The sequence below is a fragment of the Anolis sagrei genome, chromosome 2, assembly GCF_037176765.1.
Source record: "Anolis sagrei isolate rAnoSag1 chromosome 2, rAnoSag1.mat, whole genome shotgun sequence".
In the NCBI taxonomy this organism is placed as follows: domain Eukaryota; kingdom Metazoa; phylum Chordata; class Lepidosauria; order Squamata; family Dactyloidae; genus Anolis; species Anolis sagrei.
Genome location: NC_090022.1, coordinates 113,996,552 through 114,017,970, shown reverse-complemented (window position 1 = coordinate 114,017,970; position 21,419 = coordinate 113,996,552). Strand labels below are relative to the sequence as shown.

Here is a 21,419-nt window from a genome sequence, read left to right as displayed (position 1 = left end):
CTGGAGGGCCACCATTTTAAGGGAGGCAGGAAGGAGGGGCGAGGCAGGCATTGAAAGGGAGGCGGCCTCTCTCTTTCCTTCAGGACTCCGCCGCCGAAGGAGATGGAGGGCTTCTCGGGGCGCCGGGTGCTGGTGACCGGGGCGGGCAAAGGTAGAGAGGGAGGGGGCTTGGCGTCCCGCCCCCGCCCCCCTCCAGCTGAATCCGCCTTTGACTTTGCCCCTTTTCCTGCCCTTTTGCAGGGATCGGCCGGGCGCTGGCGCTGGCGCTGAGCCGAAAGGGAGCCCGAGTGGTCGCCCTCAGCCGGACCCAGGCCCACCTCGAAGGCCTCAAGGAGGAGGTACCGCCTCAGGGAGGGAGGGAGGGAGGGAGGGACAAGCACACACTCCAACTCCATCACCCCCCACAAGGCCACAGCATTAGTGTACAACAGGCATGAGCACACTTGGGCCCTCCCTACAGGTGTTTTGGACATCAACTCCCACAATTCAGTAGGCAGTTAGGAATTGTGGATGTCCAGAACACCTGGAGGGAAGGCCCAAGTGTGATCATATCTGCCCAGGGATCCCTCCATGGACCGGGCTGTGGCACTGCTAGTTAGTAGCCAGCTGCATTAAATCACTACTGACTGAGAGGTCATGAGTAAGAAGCCAGCCTGGGTCGGAGTGAGCTCCCGACTATTAATAGTCTAGCTTGCTGTTGACCTATGCAGCCTGAAAGACAGTTGCATCTGTCAAGTGAGAAATTTAGGTACCGCTTTATGCCGGGAAGCTAATTTAACTAATTTACGACGCCATAAAACCTTCTGGCAGCGTGCGTAAGAATGAGGACGCACTCCATCAAAGGACTCAGTGTCACAAGTGGACGGTAAAGTGACAGCTCCCCCTGTGGCTGGAATCGAGCATGCCCTCATGAAGCCAGAAAAGCTGGAATGTTTATTTATTTCACCTGTAAACGCTAAGAGTGTAACAAAGAGTACTCGGGAGACTTATTATTAATTGGCAATCAGTTTCTGTTTTAGATTATAAAGACAGTCATTCAACCGATAGCAAATGGTGATACTTGTTTGTTTTCATTAATCATAAGCCAAATGTGATGTTATTAATTACTTAAATGTTGTATTACATCATTCTACTTTCACTTGACTTAGCCAATGGTTTGTTGACTGAAATAAAGGCTACTGACTGACTGACTATTTATTTCTGATATTTCTATCCTATTCCTTCTCAACCCCGAAGGGGGACTCAGGATGTCTTACATTTGGCAGCAATTCGATACCATTACATATAGCACAGCAATATAATAACAATTAAAACAAAAAGTAAAACATTCATTAAAACAGTAAAAAACAGTATTAATAGCCGTAACATCATTCCAGTCAATTCCATATCCAATTCCATGTCCAAAGTGCTATCTATGTCTGTTGTCCAAAAGCCTGGTCCCAGAACCACAACTTCAATTTAAATTGCCTCCGTGACTGTCTATATGTTGTATGCCTAGGGCATTGAATGTTTGCCATGTATATGTGTATTGTAATCAGCCCTGAGTCCCCTCTGGGGTGAGAAGGGTGGAATATAAATACTGTAAATAAATAAATAATAATAAATATTATACCTGGGCATTGATTACTTGCCAACACACCAGTGGTGCCTCCAATGTTAGACCAGTTCCTGGGTCTGTTTCACCTGCTGATTCTAAACATTGGCACCAGTTTCCTCCTGTCAGCTCTAGTTGCTGAGATATAGGAGCCCCCTGTAGCGCAATGGGTTAAACCAGTGGTTCTCAACCTGTGGGTCCCCAAATGTTTTCGTCTTCAACACCCCTAGAAATCCTAACAGCTGGCAAGCTGGCTAGGATTTCTGGGAGTTGTTGGCCAAAACATCTGGGGACCGACAGGTTGAGAACCACTGGGTTAAACCATTGTGCTGGCAGGATTGGTGGTTTGAAACCAAGGAAAGTGGGTTGAGCTCCCCTTGTCAGCACCAGCTCTCCATGCAGGTTCATGAGAAAAGCCTCTCACAAGGATGGCAAAACATCAAAACATCTGATCGTCCCCTGAGCAACGTCCTTGCAGACAGCCAATTCTCTCACACCAGAAGTGACTTGCAGTTTCTCTAGTCACTTTTGATACAGAAAAAACTTGCTGAGATGCAGAACATATGCAGTCTATGAATCCCCATCTGCTCACCCATAGAAAACCATAACCATGCCTAAGAAACTAGAGCTGATGACATCTACCTGATACAATTTTCTGAAGCATCACTGCAGATAACCCCCAGGAACAAGACATTTTGTTGTTGTTGGACTGTGGCTCCTCCCACACAGCTGAATAAAACCCCACATTATCTGCTTTATACTGCAATATATGGCAGTGTGGACTCAGATAACCCACTTCAAAGTTGGATTATCTGCCTTGATATGGTGCTCATCTACATTTATAAGCCGAAGAGCCAGCGTTGTCCGTAGACAACTCCAAGGTCATGTAGCCAGAATGACTGCAGGAATTGCTGTTACCTTCCCACAGAAACTGTACTTATTGATCTACTCACATTTGCATGTTTTCAAATTGCTAGGTTGGCAGAAGCTGTGGCAAACAGCGGGAACACACTCCACCCCCCACCCCCCGAATTAGAACCACCAAGTTCAGCAGCTGAGTGGTTTAACCCACTGCGCCACCAGGGGGGCTTATTCCTTGATACTCTGGGTTATATGGCTGTGTGGAAGGGCCCTGTGTTATCACTCTGCACTGCAACAAAATGGGATTCAAGTCCATGAATGTGAATGCAAAAAATTATTTTAAAAAATTGCCCGAAAGTGGTGCTGTATTTCTTCCCTTCCCCTTCATTCTTTTCATGCTGCAATAGACACAAATACTTTTTGGGAACCCTTTCAGGTTGCTAAGATACTCTGGCAAAGCTGACAACGAGGTGCCAGTTCCCTGTAGGAGCCATTAACTTGCCACCTGGAACTTTGTCCTTAGGCTTTATCCATATGCTTTGAATGAACTGGAACCTGAAAAGCAGCCATTTTTCTAGCCTTTCCTTGGTTTTTCATGTGATTTCTCTGTTTGGCTTTCAGTGTCCTGGCATACAGACGCTTTGTGTAGACCTTGGGGACTGGGATGCCACCGAGGCAGCACTGAGTCAAGTGGAGGATATTGACTTGCTGGTGAATAATGCTGCTGTGGCCGTGCTGCAGCCATTCCTCCAGGTAACCAAGGAGGCCTATGACAGGTAAATTATGACTTTGGCATATACTGGAAAGTGTGTGTGTCATGGGTGTGCGTGTAACTGGTCAGTACTAGATAGCCAGAAGAAGTAACTTTGAATTACAAGCTGCCAGATAATGACCAAGAGCTTGTATGGGGTACCTTAACGTCTTTGTCCACCGTGGTCATTCTGTTGTAGCTGATGGAGAGCAGGGAGCGTTGGACGAGTGTCTGACTGTAATATCCAGACATCCCTCTGGTGTATAAAACAGCTGGGGGTGGGCCACAATGGCTAAATGGTAAATTTAGTTGTTCTGGCAAGCGGCAGAGAATATGAACCTGAATAATTACAGTATTTTAAAAACACTGCTGTAATTAAGACTGTGTATGTCCCTAACAGAGCCCCTGGTGGCGCAGTGGGTTAAACTGCTGCTGAACTTGCTGACTGAAAGGTCGGCAGTTCAAATCCAGGGAGCAGGGTGAGCTCCCGTTGTTAGACCAAGCTTCTGCCAACCTAGCAGATGGGAGTAAATCAATAGGTACCACTTGCTTCTGTGGGAAGGTAATGGTGCTCCATGCAGTCATGCTGACCACATGACCTTGGAGACATCTACCAGCAATGCCGGCTCTTTGGCTTAGATGGAGCATCACCCCCCAGAGTCGGACACAACTAGATTTAATGTCAAGGGGACACCTTTATCTTTACTATGCCACTAACTGGATGCCGGACACTGATCCCCTGTCCTTGAGGCCTTTTGCATGCCTTCACGACAGAGAAAGGCGATGAAACCTTTGCCCTGGATCTGTGTTTAAATTTTAATCTCACTCTGCCAAAGTTGGCTCACGTGCCAGTGGGGGAGGAGTGGGTTTTTTAAATTGCTTAATAATTACCATGATAGGCAAGCTGTTGAGTATGGTTAGCGTGCCCAGGTATTAATTGCAAAGTAATGCCATTGTTGCTGCATTTGGAGGGTGGCACAGGCCCGCCCAAATGGTTGTTGCTAACATTATTCAATATACTTAGTTTTGACACTGATTTTATATAGGTCTTTCGATGTCAACCTTCGGGCTGTGCTACAAGTTTCCCAGGTGAGAAGGAATCCGCATGGTGTTGTTGGGTGTTCGCTCATGAGCAACACCAAGGAATGGAGCAAGAAGTTGCTGTGAGTTTTCCGGGCTGTATGGCCATGTTCCAGAAGCATTCTCTTCTGCTATTTTGCCCACATCTATGGCAAGCATCTTCAGAGGTTGTGAGGTCTGTTAGAAACTAGGCAAGTGATATATCTGTGGAATGTCCAGGGTGGGAGAAAGAACTCTTGTCTGCTTGAGGCAAGTGTGAATTTTGCAATTGGCCACCTTGATTAGCATTTAATGGCCTGGCAGCTTCAAAGTCAAAACATCAGGACAGAATGCTGTGGACCATGGCCATACAACACGGAAAACTCACAGCAACCCAGTGATTATGGCCATGAAAGCCTTCGACAACACAACATATCAAGAAGTACCCATCAAGGCAGGAGTCGTCCTCCAGAGGTCATTGGCTGTAGCTCCTGTCAGTCCTGACCATTATAGCCAGTGGGGAGAGGTGATGGAAATAGTAGTTCAACCACATCTGGAAGGCCATATATTTGATGTCTCTCCTAGGTCCATATTTTGACCTCAAAGAGCACTTACGGAAGTAGCACTTACATTTCAAATCTTCATAATCGCTGTGCAGAAGTTAACACTGTGTTCAGCTTAACTAATATGTAATGCCTTGAAAATATGATGCTGGCATCCCAGCTTGAACCTCAAGCTTCAATTCCTTCTGTCTCTTTATCCCGTATTTCAGATCATTGCTCAGAAGATGATTGCCAGGGGAGCGCGTGGTGCCATTGTGAATGTATCAAGCCAGGCCTCTCACCGGGCTCTGAAGGATCATACCGTTTACTGTGAGTCTTATAAACTGCAAGATTCTGGCTGTCTTTCTACTGAAAGCCTTTCCTCAAGCCAGACTTCTTTGTGATGGTGGCAGATGTGAATGGGAGACTGAAGGATAGGGAAAGGAGTACAAGGCAGTAACCTAATACGCAAAATGCCTTGCTTTATTGAAGGTGCAACCAAGAGTGCCTTGGACATGCTGACAAAATCTATGGCTCTGGAACTGGGTCCCTATGGGGTAAGAACCCAAAGTTTGTGAATTAGAAGGTAGCTGCTTGGAGCACAAAGGGCCTGCTTTTTAGGGGGCAGAGGGAGTGGTGCCTCCAAATATCATTTTTTTAAAAACTTTGAACTCATGTTTTAAAACAGGCTTCAGCCACATGCAAACATTGTCTTTGCTTGTACACACCATCCTCAACACCAATATGGTGGGGGAAAATAAGCCCAAGGCCCCATTTACACTGCCATATAATCCAGTTTGCAACTTTGTTATGTGGTCAGTGTACACACATATAATGCACTTTAACTGCATTACATGCATACACTGACCATATAATGTGGTTCCAAACTGGATTACATGGCAGTGTAGATAAGGCCCATAGCAATTGGAAATTGTGTGAAATGGTAGCTAGAAGTGATTATGTGCCTGTGGGAGATAAGTACAGTAATTTGTGGTGGGCATGGCCAAAAAGGGACCCCTGGTGGCACAGGGAGTTAAACTGCTGAGCTGCTGAACTTGCTGACCCAAAGGTCAGCAGTTAGAATCCTGGGAGCAGGGTGTGCTCCCGCTGTTAGCCCAGCTCCTCCCAACCTAGCAGGTTGAAAATATGCAAATATGAGTAGATCAATAGGTACCACTTCAGGAAGGTAACGGCACTCCATGCAGTCATGCCAGCCGCATGACCTTGGAGGGGTCTATGGACAACGCTGGTTATTCAGCTTAGAAATTGAGATGAGCACACACCCCTCCCCAAGTCGGACATGACTAGACTTAATATCAAGGGGAAGCCTTTACCTTTACTATGGCCAAAAATAGCATATCCTGCTGCTCCCTGGTCAATTACAAGGGCAAACAAAATGTAATTATGAATGAAACATAACACCCAGCTCCCTTTTGGTCAGAGTGGAGAATGTATGGTTCTTCATGTCATATCATGTTGGACTGTAATTTCCAACAACCCAACAGTAAGATATCCAATGATGGTATTTATAAACTATTTGGCGGGCCAGATTCACTACTTAATGAATGCCACAGAAGCAGCCTGGCGTGGCATTCTCCTCCCGAGTTGAGTGAATCAGAACTGCAAATATTCCTATGATTCTACTGGAGTGTAAAATTCTTACCTGGTTCACAAACCACAATTCATATGGAGGGAATGATGAAGCCAGAGCAATGATCTTCTGCCATGCATTGCCTAGAGCTGTGTCCATGTTCTACTGCTCTGTATTTTTCCAAGATTCGGGTAAACAGTGTGAACCCCACTGTTGTCATGACTGACATGGGACGCCTCAACTGGACTGACCCTGAGAAAGCTAGACCAATGATTAGCCGCATCCCATTGGGAAGATTTGCAGGTAATTTGGAGCTCTGCTTCCTGGCAAAAGCTGCTCTACCTTTGATGTTGGGGTTAAAGGGACTACAAAGAAGTCTTCTCCCTCTTTTTCCATTAATGGCAGCTGCTCCCTCTTCTCCTCTGTCATGATAAAAGGTTTAATATGCAGTATTCATGTGTGCAGTGTACACAGTTCTCCTGCAAGTGCTGTGTAACCTCAGCACTCATATAGGGAATTGTAAGAAAGCACTGACAATAATGAAAAATCACATTGATTGTGAAAATCTTGACGTGGAAAATAATCTCACATGAGTGGGTTGCTGTAAGTTTTCTGAGCTGCATGGCCATTTTCTCCTGACGTTTTGCCCACATCGATAGCAGGCATCCTCAGAGGTTGGGGGGTCTGTTGGAAACTAGGCAAGTGAGGTTTATATATATGTGGAAGGTCCAGGGTGGGAGAAAGAACTCTTGCCTGCTTGAAGCAGGTGTAAATGTTGCAATTAGTCACCTTGATTAGCATTTCAAAAACAAGGGAATTTCAGACAGAAATCAATCAGGGCCAGCTAACACCACCCAACAAAGGATCCCCCAGGCAGCAACCAGTCAGGCTTTGAAGCTGCAAGGCCATTAAAGGCGAATAAAGGCGGCCAATTGCAACATTCACACTTGCCTCAAGCAGACAAGAGGTCTCACTCCCACCTTGGACAGTCCAGATATATAAACCCCACTTGCCTAGTTTTTAACAGAACCCTCAACCTCTGAGGATGCCTGCCATAGATGTGGGCGAAATGTCAGGAGAGAAATGCTTCTGGAACATGGCCATACAGCCCAGAAAACTCACAGCAACCCAGTGATTCCAACTATGAAAGCCTTCAATAACACAATCTCACATGCTTTCCCTTTGAGGCCCTATCACTGTGGGCTGACAGCAGACAGCTGCCAAAGAGAGGATTCCTGCAAGAAGGGGGCAGAACTAGTTGGGGAGGGCAAAAAATGGGAAGGACACTCAAGATTTTGGGGAGCTTCTTTCCAATTGTAGAAGGCCTAGAAGAAACAGCTGCTACATTTGCCTCCAAACACCCTTTCAGCTGCCCTTGGTGTGTGTGCCTGTTGTTGCAGAGGTGGATGATGTGGTGAATAGCATCCTTTTCCTGCTGAGCGACCAGAGTGCCATGACAACTGGAGTCATGCTGCCCGTGGACGGGGGATTCCTTGCTTGTTGAAATATGGTATTGGCATCTCTCCCTCGGAAGGCCATTCCCCTCCGCGTGATTCATCATGTCTGCTCATCCTGGAAGTAGTAGAAATGCTGCTTTCAAGAAAGAGGTCCAATTGGAAGGCTCCGTTCCTTGTGTCCACATTAAGAGAGTAAAGACGAGAAAGCATGCCTGCCTTCTGCTGCCGATTGTAAACAAACCACGCTGCCTTACTTATGGAGAAATGTTTATTGTATAAAATAAGAGGTGTTCGGCTCATCACGCTACACAATGATTTAAAAATCCGACCCATCTCCATCCCGACCCCTGCAAAGCTCTCCGTGCTCCATCCCCCGTCCATCATACCTGACAAAAGGAAGGGGCTGGCCATCAGCTTTGTACCTGGGCCTTCCCCAGTTTTTCTTTTCAAACATCTTACAGAAAGGCCCCTCCAGGCAGTTTTGTTGTGCCAGGCTGGACGTGGTAAAGAGACCTCCCTGCTCTTTCCCTCTTTTGGGGAGAGCTGGCAGTCAAATAAAACCAGCTCGGAAGCAGCAAGTGGGGCAGGTGGTGCCCTGAAAAGCAAAGGCAGCTTTGGATGGCACAGAAGCTGCTCTGACCCAGTTCTCGAGTGTAAGCTAGCGTCTTGCACAATAAAGTACCCATGGCTAGTTCTTCAGCCTGTGTCCCATTTGTCTTTTGTGATTTTGTACTCTGCTCCCACCACAAAGCTCTAGCACCAATAGAAGTTAAGTTAGGAAAGGGCTGGTCATGCACTCCTTCCCCAGCACAGAGTCAGGGAGCATGCTCCCTCCAACTCACACACAGACATCGCTCTGCCCTGGAGGGTGGGATGGCACCTAGCTCCTCCTTCCTCCCATGCGGCTCTTTTTACATCGACACAGACGTTAAATCAAAGAGACATTTAAAAAAACACTGACTTCGTACATGATGAAGGGCCCTGCCCCACTCCCTCTGCAGGACCGCCCAGCGAACGCTCCTTCCTTGTGTGCCAAGAAGAGCGAGGCAACCACAATGTGCTAAACTCAGGTGCCCTCAGAAAACAGTGCACTTTTTGCCAGGCTTCTTTACAGGTGGGGGGCAGAGCACGGCACGGATGGCTTCGTCGAAGACGGTCTTGAGGCCTCGCTGTGTAAGGGCAGAGCATTCTAGGTATTTTACGGAGCCTGTGGGGATTAAGAGGAGATGGCAGGAATTACTCAATGTGTTACTCTCTACTCCCTGCCATTATCAGTGCTTGGAAATGTATTGGTTGCTTTCCAAAAAAGCACACATGATACTAGTTATGATAAGGAAAAGATAGAAATCACAGCATTCTGTTCTTGTAGCTGCAGAGCACAGGCCGAGTCTGTTTGCCCTGTGAAAATCAATCACACACACACACTTTCCAAATGATGGTTCCTGTTGAACTGAAACTCCCATCAGCCCTTGCTCACACATCCAGTGTTAAGGACTGATGGAGGTTACATCCCAGCAACATCCAAAGGACCATAAGTTGCCCTCTCCTCTTATTTCCAGGACTCACCAATCTCTCTAGCCATGGCTAGGCCTTGGGGGTATGTAATGGGAGCCAACTTTTTGTCCCGCAGCCTTTCGATGGTGTCCTTGTCATCTCTCAGGTCCAGCTTGGTGCCCACAAGGATGATTGGTGTATTGGGGCAGTGATGTCTGACTTCTGGATACCACTGAAAATAAGAGAAGCATGGGAATTAATCCATTTGACTGTTGACTTTGGGAGTTAGCATAATAGAAAGAAAACAGTAGTGGAGCCAAATGGCTATTTTTGGCTCTCTGCTTGACCAAGGCCAAGAAACTTCAGAGAAAGGGGGGCTAATATGACTTTCTGAATGCTGCTCACTGACTTTTGTTACTCTTAATCCTCTTTTCAAGATATCACTCATCAACTCTGGTCCAGGAGTAGGAGGACACCCTCTGCTTATGTGTAGCAAAGCTGTTACTAACAAGAAGCATCCCAGCATAATCAATTTCCCCCACTGTTAAGGAATATTATTAATACTAGCATATACACACAATGTTGCCCAGGATTGTAATTGTGAATGCTAATTATTAGAAATACTTATTGTTAGCCTTATGATTTTTGAATGGTCCAAATGGAGAGGTAAAGAAAAATACCCACAACTTTGTTTTGTTGGCTATTCAATTTTAATGTTTTTCAACATATGATTTCCTGATGTGTAGGCAGACCACCAAGCAGATCTCATTTTTGTGATTGGGTTGTGACAACAAAAGTTTTTTAGTTTTCATAATGAAGCGTATGTGTACCAGGTTTGGTCGAGATCCATCAAGCCATGTAAAAGCCTTTAAAATACAAGCATACCTACCTACATGTTTTCATTGTTTTTTATATACATTGCAGTTTTCATGAAAATGTTTGTTTTGACTATTAACATACATAAGAAATATACAGTATTTTCCCATGGCTTCAATATTTCAGATCATTTTAAAATTCCAGTGGTCAAGAAGCATGGGGGTTGGCCTTGGATTGCTCAAAGTACTACATGCCGGGCTTTGAACCCAGGGCCAAGCATGGGCTCAATCGGACACCTCCTGCTCAATCCCATTTAGAAGCAGGGCTTCAACCAGGCAAGGGCTGCCTACTTTGCCCTCCTCCATGTCCCACACTTCCAGAATGATGGATGGCGCCTCCTGGCAGCTAGCCTCACCACACCCTTAGAGGCTGCCACTGACACACCTTTGTTATTCCCTCGCCCCAAAAGACAGTAGCTGGGGCAAAGGGACTGCCTCTTTTCTCCAGTTCACTTCCACTTTTGCCTGGCCTTCTAAGCAGCCCTCCAATAGAACATGGCAATGCTCTGGCCCTCTGAGAGGCTCCGGAAGGGTCTCTCTACTGATGCTCTAGCCTTCGAATACCAGGGGCAGGCCCTTAAGGGACTCCTTAACTATCTCTGCAGGCAACTCTTAACCCTCCCTCTGAGGTCGCATTTCTGTCTAGATACTGCCCTCTTGTGGTTGCACCTGAGCACTGCAGTGTGAAGCTCATAGGCTGCTAAAAATAAGGAAACAAACACAAGGAGTGGATTTGTTGCTCAGAACTCACCCGAATATTCATTTGGATAATGAAAGATAAGCCATGTAGGAGTCTTTGAAGTACATATTTAATGAATATAAATTGTTGTATTAACCTGAATTTAATGCTCACCTTTTTTGGCAAAATTACCTTGCCAAAATTAGGGTACGCATTACATTAGTGTAATATGGTAATCTTAGTGCTGCGCCAAAGCAAAAAGAGAAGCTACTACAGGAGCACCTGGAACTCCTATTTGAAGGAAGTAATCTCTAATTTAATTGCCAGGGTTCAATGCCGGGATTTGCAGTTTGGTGAGGTATCAGCATTCTTTGACAGCCCCCATAATCCTAAAACGATAGCCCCTGTGACCTCAAAGCATTGAGCCAGGGCAGTTAAAGTAGATCCATTCTACAGCATCGACGCATGTCAAGGTCTTTTCCATTGCTGAAAGATTTGGTGTTCCAACACTTTTGTTTGTAAAGAAGGAATTATAAGCAGGCAGCAACTGTAATTGCCAAATTACAAAACATTACATTCTCCAGCAAATGCTTTTTTGGTTTCAGGGTTTTGAAATTTGTGTGCATTAGATTTGATGGCGGATTAGACTTGAGTAAATACAGGTATGAGATATGAGAGGCATATTACCTTGGCTCGGACATTTTCAAAGGAAGCTGGGCTCACCAGTGAGAAGCAGATCAGGAACACATCCTGAGCAGAGGAGAGTATTTGCATGAATTAATCAGGTAGCAAACCCTCTTCAGCAGATGCAGACTTTTAGTCCTCCTCCCCCAAAGCGGGCAATTGCACTTTGTGTCCCTGTTCTATTCACTCTCTAACCCAGTAGTTTGGCTCTTCATTGAGTTGTTACAGAACCTTTGGCTCTTCATTGAGTTGTTATAGACTTCAGCTCCCAGAAATCCCAGCTAGCTTACTAAATGTGAGGAACTGTGGGAATTGAAGTCCAAAATATTTGGAGACCAAAGGCTGCGAGCCACTGCTCTAACCCAACCTCTAGGCCAAAATATATGATTTCCTGAAACATATAGACTTTATTTTAATTTGGATGAACATTTTTGTCATGATTACTCATAGTTCACTATAAAATGCACTGAAAAACCAGTCTACAAAACCCCAAAGATGCATAGATAGGAATAGCTTCCAGTTACACTTGCACATCACAGAAAATATTTCTTCCCATTTTTTTCTGATAAGAGAGATGGTCTTAGCATTAAAATACATTGGCATTCCATTAATGAGAAGCTGCATTGCACAATTAATGGCACTGAAGGCTCTTAGAAGTATGTTTTCCAAGATGTTATGTTCAGCAAGTAGAATGCAGAATTTTGACTCCAATTTTATCTCCACTTGCACAGCAACGTGTATACAGATTGAAAGTCACATTGCTACTTTGAGAACATGAAATGCATTATGTGTAACTTCTGCAAAGAGATACTGTAACATTTTAGAAACAAAAAGAAAATAAAGCTGGTAGCATAAGCTTTTGTAGACCAAGCCTACTTTTGCAGTCTACTTAGTTTAACATAAAAATATGGCTGAAATCCTTGTTGGGGATTTTTGTATCCATAACCACCATAATTAGGGTGCTATGAATCCTATCCAGATCCTCCCAATCCTTGTTACTGGAAAGTAGCTGTTGTGCTTGATGGGGATTTCTTTCCATTGATTGGGAACCAGGTGACCCTCCCATGAGCTCTCTCCAGTGCGACAGTGAGAACCAGGAGAAGGGATATACCTGTCACAATTCCCCCTCATGACAAAGATTGTTCACCTGAGGAGGTTGGAACTGTCACCCAGCTGCTTCCAAATGAGAGGAGAATAGACCCCCATTGATTGCAGTAGCCCCTTCCCAGAAAGTGAAGAACAGGGGATGTTCATGGTCCCTATATAACCCTTAAACTAGGGACTACGTAAGGATCACGGATCCAAAAGCTCAACAGGAGCCCAGATTTCATTTAGATATAATGATGATGATGGTGATAACAACAACAACATCCAACCTATTTCGAGAGGACTCAGGGTGGATTCTAGCATATACAGACACAAGGCAAACATTCAATGCCTCAAAACAAAGGAACACGGATACACAGATAAAGGTAAGGGCTTCCCCTTCATCTCCGGCTTGGGGGGGGGGCATGATGCTTATCTCCATTTCTAAGCCGAAGAGCCTGTGTTGTCTGTAGACACCTCCGAGGTCATGCAGCCAGCATGACTGGATGAAGCGCCGTTTACCTTCTCACCAAGGTGGTAGCTATTGGTCTGCCCACATTTGCATGTTTTTGAACTGCTAGTTTGGCAGGAGCTAGGGCTAACAGCAGGAGGTCACCCCATCCCGCAGATTCAAACTCCCAACCTTCTGGTCAGCAAGTTCAGCAGCGTAATGGTTTAACCCGTTGTGCCACCATGACCCCTTCCAAATATATTAAAGATATATTTTGAAATACTTTTCATTCATAAAATCACACATTGAATTTACTTTGCTAAATTTTATTTATCACTTAGAAAGAGACCTACAAACTACTAAATTGTAAAACACTTCTTTGGGGTTTTTTTCAGTTAACAAAAAATGTGCAAAATGCTCCAATTTTTTAAAAATAAACTATTAATAAAGTGAAGAAATCCATATGGTCTCCTCTAGTCCTCCATTGTGCCAAGAAGATAAAAAGCACTCCTTCCCATAAAAGAAGTGAAAACAAGACCAGGAATCACAGTATCATGAAATTCTGTAGACTTATACATAAACCTACCTGTTACTACAGTGTTTAAGAATAACAAGGGGAGTAAATAGAAGAAAACTTTATCTTAAGAAAATGCTCCAAAATGTATTTTTCCTCCCAATCCTTCCCTTCTGTACTCGGCACTTACCGTCTGTGGATAGGAAAGAGGTCGCAGCCTGTCATAGTCTTCTTGTCCTGCTGTGTCCCACAGACCCAGGTTAACTGGCTTTCCATCCACCATGACATTGGCAGAATAATTGTCAAAGCTGGAAGGGAAGGAAAGATGCCTGTCAGCAGCAGATTAGCTCTCCTTCCAGCACATGCTATATTCTCAAAGTTATTTCGTTTCAATCCTGACTGAGTGACCTTGCGCATGTTACACTTTCTCACCCTTCAAGGAAAACAATGGCAAATCCCCTCTAAAAAAATCTTGCAAAGAAAATCCATAGTCAGAACCAGTTTGAAGAAACATATGCTTCAGTTACTTAGGCCCCTAACACATTTAAATAATGTTTGTTATATCAAGTAAGACGACTAGTAAAGGTAAAGGTTTTCCCCTGACATTAAGTCTAGTGTCCAACTCGGGGGTGGTGCTCATCTCCATTTCTAAGCCGAAGAGCTGGCGTTGTCTGTAGACACCTCCAAGGTCATGTGGTCAGCACACATAACCTATTGATCTACTCACATTTGCATGTTTTCGAACTACTAGGTTAGCAGAAGCTGGGGCTAACAGCAGGAGCTCACCCTGTTCCCCAGATTCAAACTACTGACCTTTCGGTTAGCAAGTTCAGCAGCTCAGTGGCTTAACCCGCTGCACCACCATACATAGTCCTGCCACCAGGACTATGTGTGGTTTAAAACAAACTGTCAATCAAATTATTCAAAATATCATTGCAGTGCTTATGCTGCTTCTACACAAATTCTTTCCAATTTCCTCTTCTAACACAGCCCAATTAAAAAAATTATTCAGCCTTTTATTCAGTTTTTAGAAAGAGAAATTGATTGAATAGGAGTTAATGGGAATAAATATTAAGGAAGGACTTTGGTCGCAGGGTCAGGTGTTGCTGGGTGATGCAGTGGTGCATCAAATGCTGTGTGGAGTTTTGCCCTTTCTTCTCTTTCCATTTGAGTGCAGGGAAACAGTGCTAAAAAATAAGCAGGAAGAAGCCGCCCTAGTTGAGTACTTCATGTCCCTGGAAATTGCACAATTGCATACACTTTCATACACTAAAATATAAATTCAAAATCAACCCTTTTCTACACCTGGAGCCCTCTAAACAAAAGGTGGGCTAAAACATGTAAGATAGCCTGAGTCTTATGAACATTTTCAAAAATGAAAAACGTTTTGGTGAAACATTCCATGATGCCGATATCAGACGTTCTGGGTCAATTTACAGTGACAACAGCAATAAACAAGGACAGAAGAGAAAGAAACCTCCATAAAAAGCACTCTGCTTGCTCCCAAGTATCTCAGGAAACAGCAGGGCAGCCTTTCCTCTTGACAGAGACCACTTCCGAAGTTGCCCCATCCCCTCAACACCATGACCAACAGCAATATAAATGCAAGCATATCTCAATCAATGAAGTGTCTGACAATGTCCTTTTATGCAAGTTCATCCCAACCTACCCTTTTCATGCCTTAGATGGAAGGGTTTGGGTTTGGGGGTTTTTTGGCATTGGCTTTGGCATTGGGAGGATGATGAAGTAGGGCTAGATGAAGATAGACCTTCAGTGTTGAGTTGCAACAGCATGTTAGCAACAAAGACTGCAATAAAACTTGACCTGAGGCAGAATGGAATTCTTTTCTGAGTGATCCTACTATAGATATGTATGCATATATGTGACAGGCAAGGTAAAGAGCTGCATCCAGAATCGCTTTTTGCTTCGTTCTTCCCACATGCACAGTAACTGACTGAGAAAAGTAGATTAGCCCAAGGCTTCTTAAGCTTTTTCCACTCACAATCTCTTTCTGCCAGATAAATTTCTACATCATCCCAGGTATATAGGTATATAAAATAGGTAACCAAAATTAAACATTTACTGATAAAAATCAGCATTTCCAAGGCATGCTAAACAGGCTGATTTTCCTTTTTATGAAGTATAGGTGAAGCATTTTATCCAATGTCCATTATACATTGGATAAAATGTAACTACACATTGTAACTAGCAGATGTGTGTAAGTGGGTGGCCTTCAGGTACCTTTTCCTGTTGTCAATTTTTTTTTATCTCAACATTGAGCTAAGACAATGGTTCTCAACTTGGAGTTCCCAAATGTTTTTGGCCTTCAACTCCCAGAAATCCTAACAGCTGGTAAACTGGCTGGGATTTCTGGGAGTTATAGACCAAAAACATCTGAGGACCCCAGGTTGAGAACCACTGAGCTAAGGGGATGCCATTTGGGGTCAGGACTCACAGTTTAAGAAGCAATGAGGTAGTTTAAGAAAGTCTGCCTCACTAGCTCTCCTGGCATCTGGAAAAGCATAGATCTGTATATATCTCCACCAAAATGGAAATGAGATACATTTTAGGAGAAGATTTCAAGCTGTCTATAGAAGATGTAAAATGTTTTTGTTTACTTATGCAAGGCTTATCTGACTTGTTTCGTTTCATTCACATATGCATGTTGGTTTTGAATAATAGTTTTCTGAAACATGTTTGTTGAGATGTAGGCACCTAACCCAATTATTTCCATGTTCTTTCTACTTCTGATACCAAGGCTTCTGTTAAAGAAGTAACGTCCAACAAACATTTGTTTGTTAGCTGAAGTATATTAGTATGATGATGAAGTGCATCCCAGCTATAATATCCCACATAGAACTAATTTCAGCCACAAAAGTCCTCTTTCAAAATTTCATGTATGAAACAGCAAGCAGTCTCCATATAAACCATCTCTTCCAGTAATTACATGAGTAGTGTCTCTTTTGTTCTGTATAGAACACCCCACTGAGAGAAATGGTTTACCTTGATTTCCCAGTAGACATACAAGTTTAATATGTTGCTCAAAATGAATTTACATATAGTTGAGTAGAGTAGTCCACAATGCAGGAATTCTACATTTGATATACCCCCCCCCCCCCAGACTCCTATGTTTTAATATCCAGAACCTTAAAACTTCAGTGTGGAAATCCCATAAATCACGGAGACCTCACAGGTATCTTGCCCTACAATTATGTAGCCCTGCACCCCTGCCTCGATCCTGCAATACTCACACAGTGGGGATGTACTCTCCGGGGAAGGCATTTGTCGTGTAGCTGATCAACAGACAGGTCTTCCCCACAGCCCTGAGAAAAGGGAAGCAGAGCCATAAAGCATGGTCAGAAGAAAATAACAGGTTGCTGCTTGAAAAAGAAAACCAATGTGCTCCTGACTAAAGGTTAGGTCTTTGCATGTCTACTTCCTGATTGTGTCTAAGTCTGAACTTTAAGTGTGACCTAGTAGTCTAACTGGTAAATTTCATTTGTGTTTATGGCGAGCCTGAATAAAGAGGGCATTGGATGAAGCTCTGTGTTTTGCCAAATCTTAGCTCACTGATCCAGGCCTACATTTCTGGGCACAGTGGGGTGAACATCTATAAACTGCACCTTCCTCTTTAGGTTGAAAATAGAACCTGAAATTAATTCTGGTTTGTACTTTAGAGTGTTAAGGTGTTCTATTTTAGTGTAAACTTCTATTCCGTACAGCTTCTATGGGCATGTTTAGCCTGCAGAAGAGAAGTCTGACAAGAGACCTTATATAAATATGTGATTGGAAGAGGGAGCAGGCTTTTTTTCTGCTGTCCAGGAGACTAGGATGCAGAACAATGGCTTCAAACTACAGGAAAGAAAGGAGATTCCAAGCTGAACATTAGGAGGAACTTCCTAACTGTGAGAGCTGTTCAGCAGTGGAACTCTCTGCCCCAGACTGATGGAGGCTCCTTCTTTGGAGGCTTTTAAGCAGAAGCTAGATGGCCATCTGTTGGGGCTGCTTTGAATGTGATTTTTCTGTTTCCTGGATGGCCCACAAGGTCTCTTCCAACTCTTATGATTCTATAGGAGTATTCGTGCATTTATGTGTTGTATCAAGAGCCTGAAGGCTATGTTTCTAACTCTGCAGGCCACACTCTGTTCACCCCCAATATACATATTGTATTGCCAGCACAATTAAACCTCTTCCATTAATGCCTTTATTTATTGTTCTTAGGCAGTGGTGAAATGGATCCAGGGCTCCCAGGGGCAAAGATCTAGCATTTTATGATTACAATAGACTATGATATCATGATATCATCTCCCTTCGACTGGTACTCCCCATTTTCCCATGCCTTTAGCTCCAATCCACATTGTAGCTGAAGGAGAAATGTATCTTTCCAGTTACAGTGTATTCTTATCATGACCCACAGAGGGAATTTTGTAGTGGCTTAGCCTTGAGAGGGCAAGGCCCGTTTGCTTCACAAAAAACCCTGCTCCTGGTAGAGGTGAAAACTGCAAGATATGATCTGTTTTAAATAGATCAAGACAGCTGCCTGCGTTTTTAACACTCCTTGGGGGGTGTTGCTATAGAGATTGTTCAGATGAGGACAGGGAATTCAATATTTACCACTACCCTGCTGTTTCTGAGTAGGAAACACACTCCGTAGAGTTTTGTGACATCTCCAAAGACTTGACTCATTCCCTCTCAGAGGATGGAGGCTATTTTATCAAATGCAAGTGAGTGCAGCCCTCAGAAGCTGACGCCAAACCAAACAGGTTGGTCTTTATGCTCCCACCACAGTTTTTGTTGTTTTTGCTGCAGCAAACTACAGGCTTCTCTTGGAAATAATTTTTGCAGCTTCTTCTAATGCACCTGTTATCCAAACTTGTAAACACACATGAACATTTACTAGACTATTAGGGCACTATCAAATGTATAGCTTTTCCTCCCGAAGAATAGTTCAAACCTTATGTCTTTTTTGAATATTTCTAAAGTTCAAGTTTAGGAATATCCAAAAATATACACAAGGTTTGAACTATTCTTCAGGAGGAAAAGCTGTATGTTTGGCTACATGAATCCTGCAAGTCTGCACATATACTTTCTGCACATCCTGTTCTCTTCTGCTTTTGTCTAGAAAAAAAGGCAAAATAACAAATCCAAAAAAAGGATTTTCAGCTTATTTTACTGGCAAAGGAGACCAGTAAAACAAAGCATAAAGGTGTGGTGGGATCTCAAAACTTCATAATCCTTTTCAGCAATTTTTGGATCATATTCAGAGGGGCAAATGCTGAACAATGTATTCATATTGCTGTCTACTTTGATGGTGAAGCATTTTGCCACTGCGGTGGACATGGTTCTGAACTTAGCTTATTTCTTCCTTGATTAAGAGCCAGGACATGCTGGTTTAAGAGGATTCTCACTCTTCTGAGAATCCTATAACAGCAGAACAGGCAAGTGCAGGAATGGCAGGAAGAGGAGCTGCTGTTCAGATTCCCTGTAAGACCTGTTCAGCAGTGGAACTCTCTGCCCTGGGGTGTGGTGGAGGTGCCTTCTTTGGAGGCTTTTAAACAGAGGCTGGATGGCCATCTGTCGAGGGTGCTTTGAATGCAATTTTCCTGCTTCTTGGAAGGGGCTTGGACAGGATGGCCCATGAGGCCTCTTCCAACTCCAGGATTCTATATGATTCTATATTTATCTCCAACAATGGAATTCCTGGATACCTAATTGTATAGACCCTAAGAAATTAGTCATGGAAATGAAGGAGAACCCAGGACTGCCTTCTCAGATGGCATTCATTGACGGCTCTTTGACGACCCAAGTGCCGTCAATGAATGCCTCAGTCATCCTAACCATGGCCCCTCAACTACCACTTTGACAAGATAGATCAATGTGATTGTGGGGTGAGGAAGGGGGAAAGGCATGTGCAAGACAAGCAGAAACCACAACGAGAGAGGGAGATGGGAGAGGGCTTGGTTTGTGCTCAGAGTAGGGGCCTCTCTTGCTCCAGCCCCAGCCTGTTCAGATCCCCCCCATAAGCCGCCTTCAGTGACTTGTACACCAACTCAGTTTGGCTAGGGGCCCTTCCACACAGCCCAAATATCCCAGAAGATCAAGGCAGAAAATCCCACATTATCAGAGTGTGGACACAGATAACCCAGTTCTAAGTAGATATTGTGGGATTTTGTACCTTGATCTTCTGGGATATAGGGCTGTGTGGAAGGGCCCTTCATTCATTCCAAAGCAGAATCCCGCTCTAAATAAAGGTAAAGCCTTCCTCCTTCCCTGGCCAGGCGAACACCCGCCTCTCTCTCTCTCTCTCTCTCTCTCTCTCTCTCTCTCTCTCTCTCCCCCCCCCCTTTTTCAGGCACTGTTTCCCCCCTCCTCCTAAGAGACCGAGGGAGGGAAGCACAGCAATGGAGAGGGCCCGCGCTCGAAGAGGAAGGCTGCCTGCCTGCTTCTAGGCATCCTCCACAACATCGCTCTCTCTCCCTCTCCGTCTCAGTATCGCATTGCTTTCCTTCTCTCCCTTCTCCAGATGCCTCTGGGCATAACGAGCCTCCAAACCAGGGGCGGGGGGGGGGGCGCCTTTCCTCCCCCTTTTCCCCACCCAATGCTCACAATAGCCCAAGCGGGTTCACACAAGGCGGATGCTCCCCCTCCCCGACTGGGGTCATCTGTCGCGACGGAGGGAGTGGGGGGGGGGGATGAAGGGCCAACGGGAGGGAGGAATGGTTTCCTCGAAAGCCTTCCGACCACATGGCCAGGGCTCCGAGAGAAGGGGGCATAGGAAGGCAAGGCGAAGCGGGGAGAGAACGGGTACGAACGCCTTCCTTGGAGACTGCAACAGGAGGGGGGCAGGCAGGGGAGAGAGGGAGGGAGGGAGGGAGGGAGGGGGCTGCAAGGAGGGCCGGAGGGGCGGGCCCGAGCGGAGGCAACAATAGAGGCAGGCGCGGGGGGGGGGAGAGGGGCGTGTGTCCAGACCCCCCCCCCACCCGCGAAGGGAATAGCACCGCTGCTCTTCCCCCCTTCGGAAGCTCCTTCCTTCCTTCCTTCCTTCCTCCTTTCCTCCTTCCCTTCCTTCCCGCTCCGGCCCCGCCCTTGCCTTGCCTTGCCTTGCCTTGCCCGCCCTTGGCTGCCTCCCGGTCCCCGCTCCTTACCCGTCTCCCACGACCACACACTTGATGGCCTGCATCTGCCCCGGTGCCCGGCGGGAGGGCTGCGATGGCGGCGGCGGCGGAGGGGGGCGCGGAGGCTCTCTCTCCCTGACTCTCTCCCTCTTTCCTTCCTGGGCGAGGGATGCCGCCCGCAGCCGCAGTCAGCCAGACAGAGGGAGTGAGAGAGAGAGAGCGCGCGCGCGCGAGGGAGAGAGCGCGCGAGGAAGAGAGACCCGAGCCGGGCGGGCGCGCGGGCGGGGCCGAGGAGGGAGGGAGGGAGGGAGGGGAGGAGGAGGAGGCCGAGCAGAGCCCACCGGCGGCCCCTCCCTCCCTCCCTCCTCCTTCTCCTCCCCGACTCCAGGAGCCCCCCCCCCTCCCCGGGAGGCACAGCCCGCAGGGGTCGCCTAGCAACTCGCGCGCGCCTCGCCGCTTCGTGCTCTGGAACGAGAGCGGGTTGCCAATTGCCACCGCAGCCCCGCCCCCCTTCCCCGGCCCCGAGTCAGGATGCCCTTCCCGCGCGCACCGAACCCCGGCCGCACCCAAGTCCCTTTTTTCCCTCTCCACCGGGCGCAGGGCTTTTGTAAGGGCGGCGGCTCTTAATGGTCATCTCCAGAGAAGGGCGGCCAAAATGGCCCAAGC

At 45.8% G+C, this 21,419-nt stretch overlaps 2 protein-coding genes across 5 annotated transcripts; one reads left to right on the top strand and one right to left on the bottom strand.

The window, feature by feature from the left end:
* On the top strand, positions 1-10,241 carry DCXR (dicarbonyl and L-xylulose reductase). Of its 3 annotated transcripts, none has more exons than XM_060764844.2 (8): positions 1-151; positions 241-338; positions 3,077-3,231; positions 4,253-4,295; positions 5,038-5,137; positions 5,300-5,364; positions 6,584-6,701; positions 9,787-10,241. In XM_060764844.2, the coding sequence occupies exons 1-8, from the start codon at positions 103-105 to the stop codon at positions 9,840-9,842; spliced, it is 684 nt and encodes a 227-aa protein (XP_060620827.2). In that variant the 5' UTR covers positions 1-102; the 3' UTR covers positions 9,843-10,241. The 3 variants fall into 3 exon arrangements, with proteins under 3 accessions (XP_060620827.2, XP_060620828.1, XP_060620826.1); XM_060764845.2 differs by lacking the exon at positions 9,787-10,241 and adding an exon at positions 7,768-7,874; XM_060764843.2 differs by lacking the exon at positions 9,787-10,241 and adding an exon at positions 7,799-8,554 and having other exon boundaries at positions 3-151.
* Positions 8,106-20,940, bottom strand: RAC3 (Rac family small GTPase 3). 2 transcript variants are annotated; one of them, XM_060764846.2, is made up of 6 exons: positions 20,784-20,940; positions 16,890-16,961; positions 13,829-13,946; positions 11,591-11,653; positions 9,422-9,581; positions 8,106-9,062 (listed from the first exon to the last, which is right to left on the bottom strand). In XM_060764846.2, exons 1-6 carry the CDS (start codon positions 20,816-20,818, stop codon positions 8,932-8,934), a joined length of 579 nt encoding a protein of 192 aa, XP_060620829.1. In that variant the 5' UTR covers positions 20,819-20,940; the 3' UTR covers positions 8,106-8,931. The 2 variants fall into 2 exon arrangements, with proteins under 2 accessions (XP_060620829.1, XP_067319864.1); XM_067463763.1 differs by lacking the exon at positions 20,784-20,940 and adding an exon at positions 19,814-19,875.
* Between the last annotated feature and the right edge of the window lie 479 nt (positions 20,941-21,419).

Bases quoted from the DNA above. Each gene is read 5' to 3' on its own strand.
- DCXR (XM_060764843.2), top strand. From the start codon at position 103: ATGGAGGGCTTCTCGGGGCGCCGGGTGCTGGTGACCGGGGCGGGCAAA. The intron at 339-3,076 runs GTACCGCCTCAG...TTTGGCTTTCAG, and splicing joins TCGAAGGCCTCAAGGAGGAG to TGTCCTGGCATACAGACGCT. The intron at 6,702-7,798 runs GTAATTTGGAGC...CTGTTGTTGCAG, and splicing joins CCCATTGGGAAGATTTGCAG to AGGTGGATGATGTGGTGAAT.
- RAC3 (XM_067463763.1), bottom strand. From the start codon at position 19,860: ATGAATGAAGGGCCCTTCCACACAGCCCTATATCCCAGAAGATCAAG. The intron at 13,947-16,889 runs GTGAGTATTGCA...CTTCCCTTCCAG, and splicing joins GGAGAGTACATCCCCACTGT to CTTTGACAATTATTCTGCCA. The intron at 9,582-11,590 runs GTAATATGCCTC...TCTTATTTTCAG, and splicing joins TTGAAAATGTCCGAGCCAAG to TGGTATCCAGAAGTCAGACA.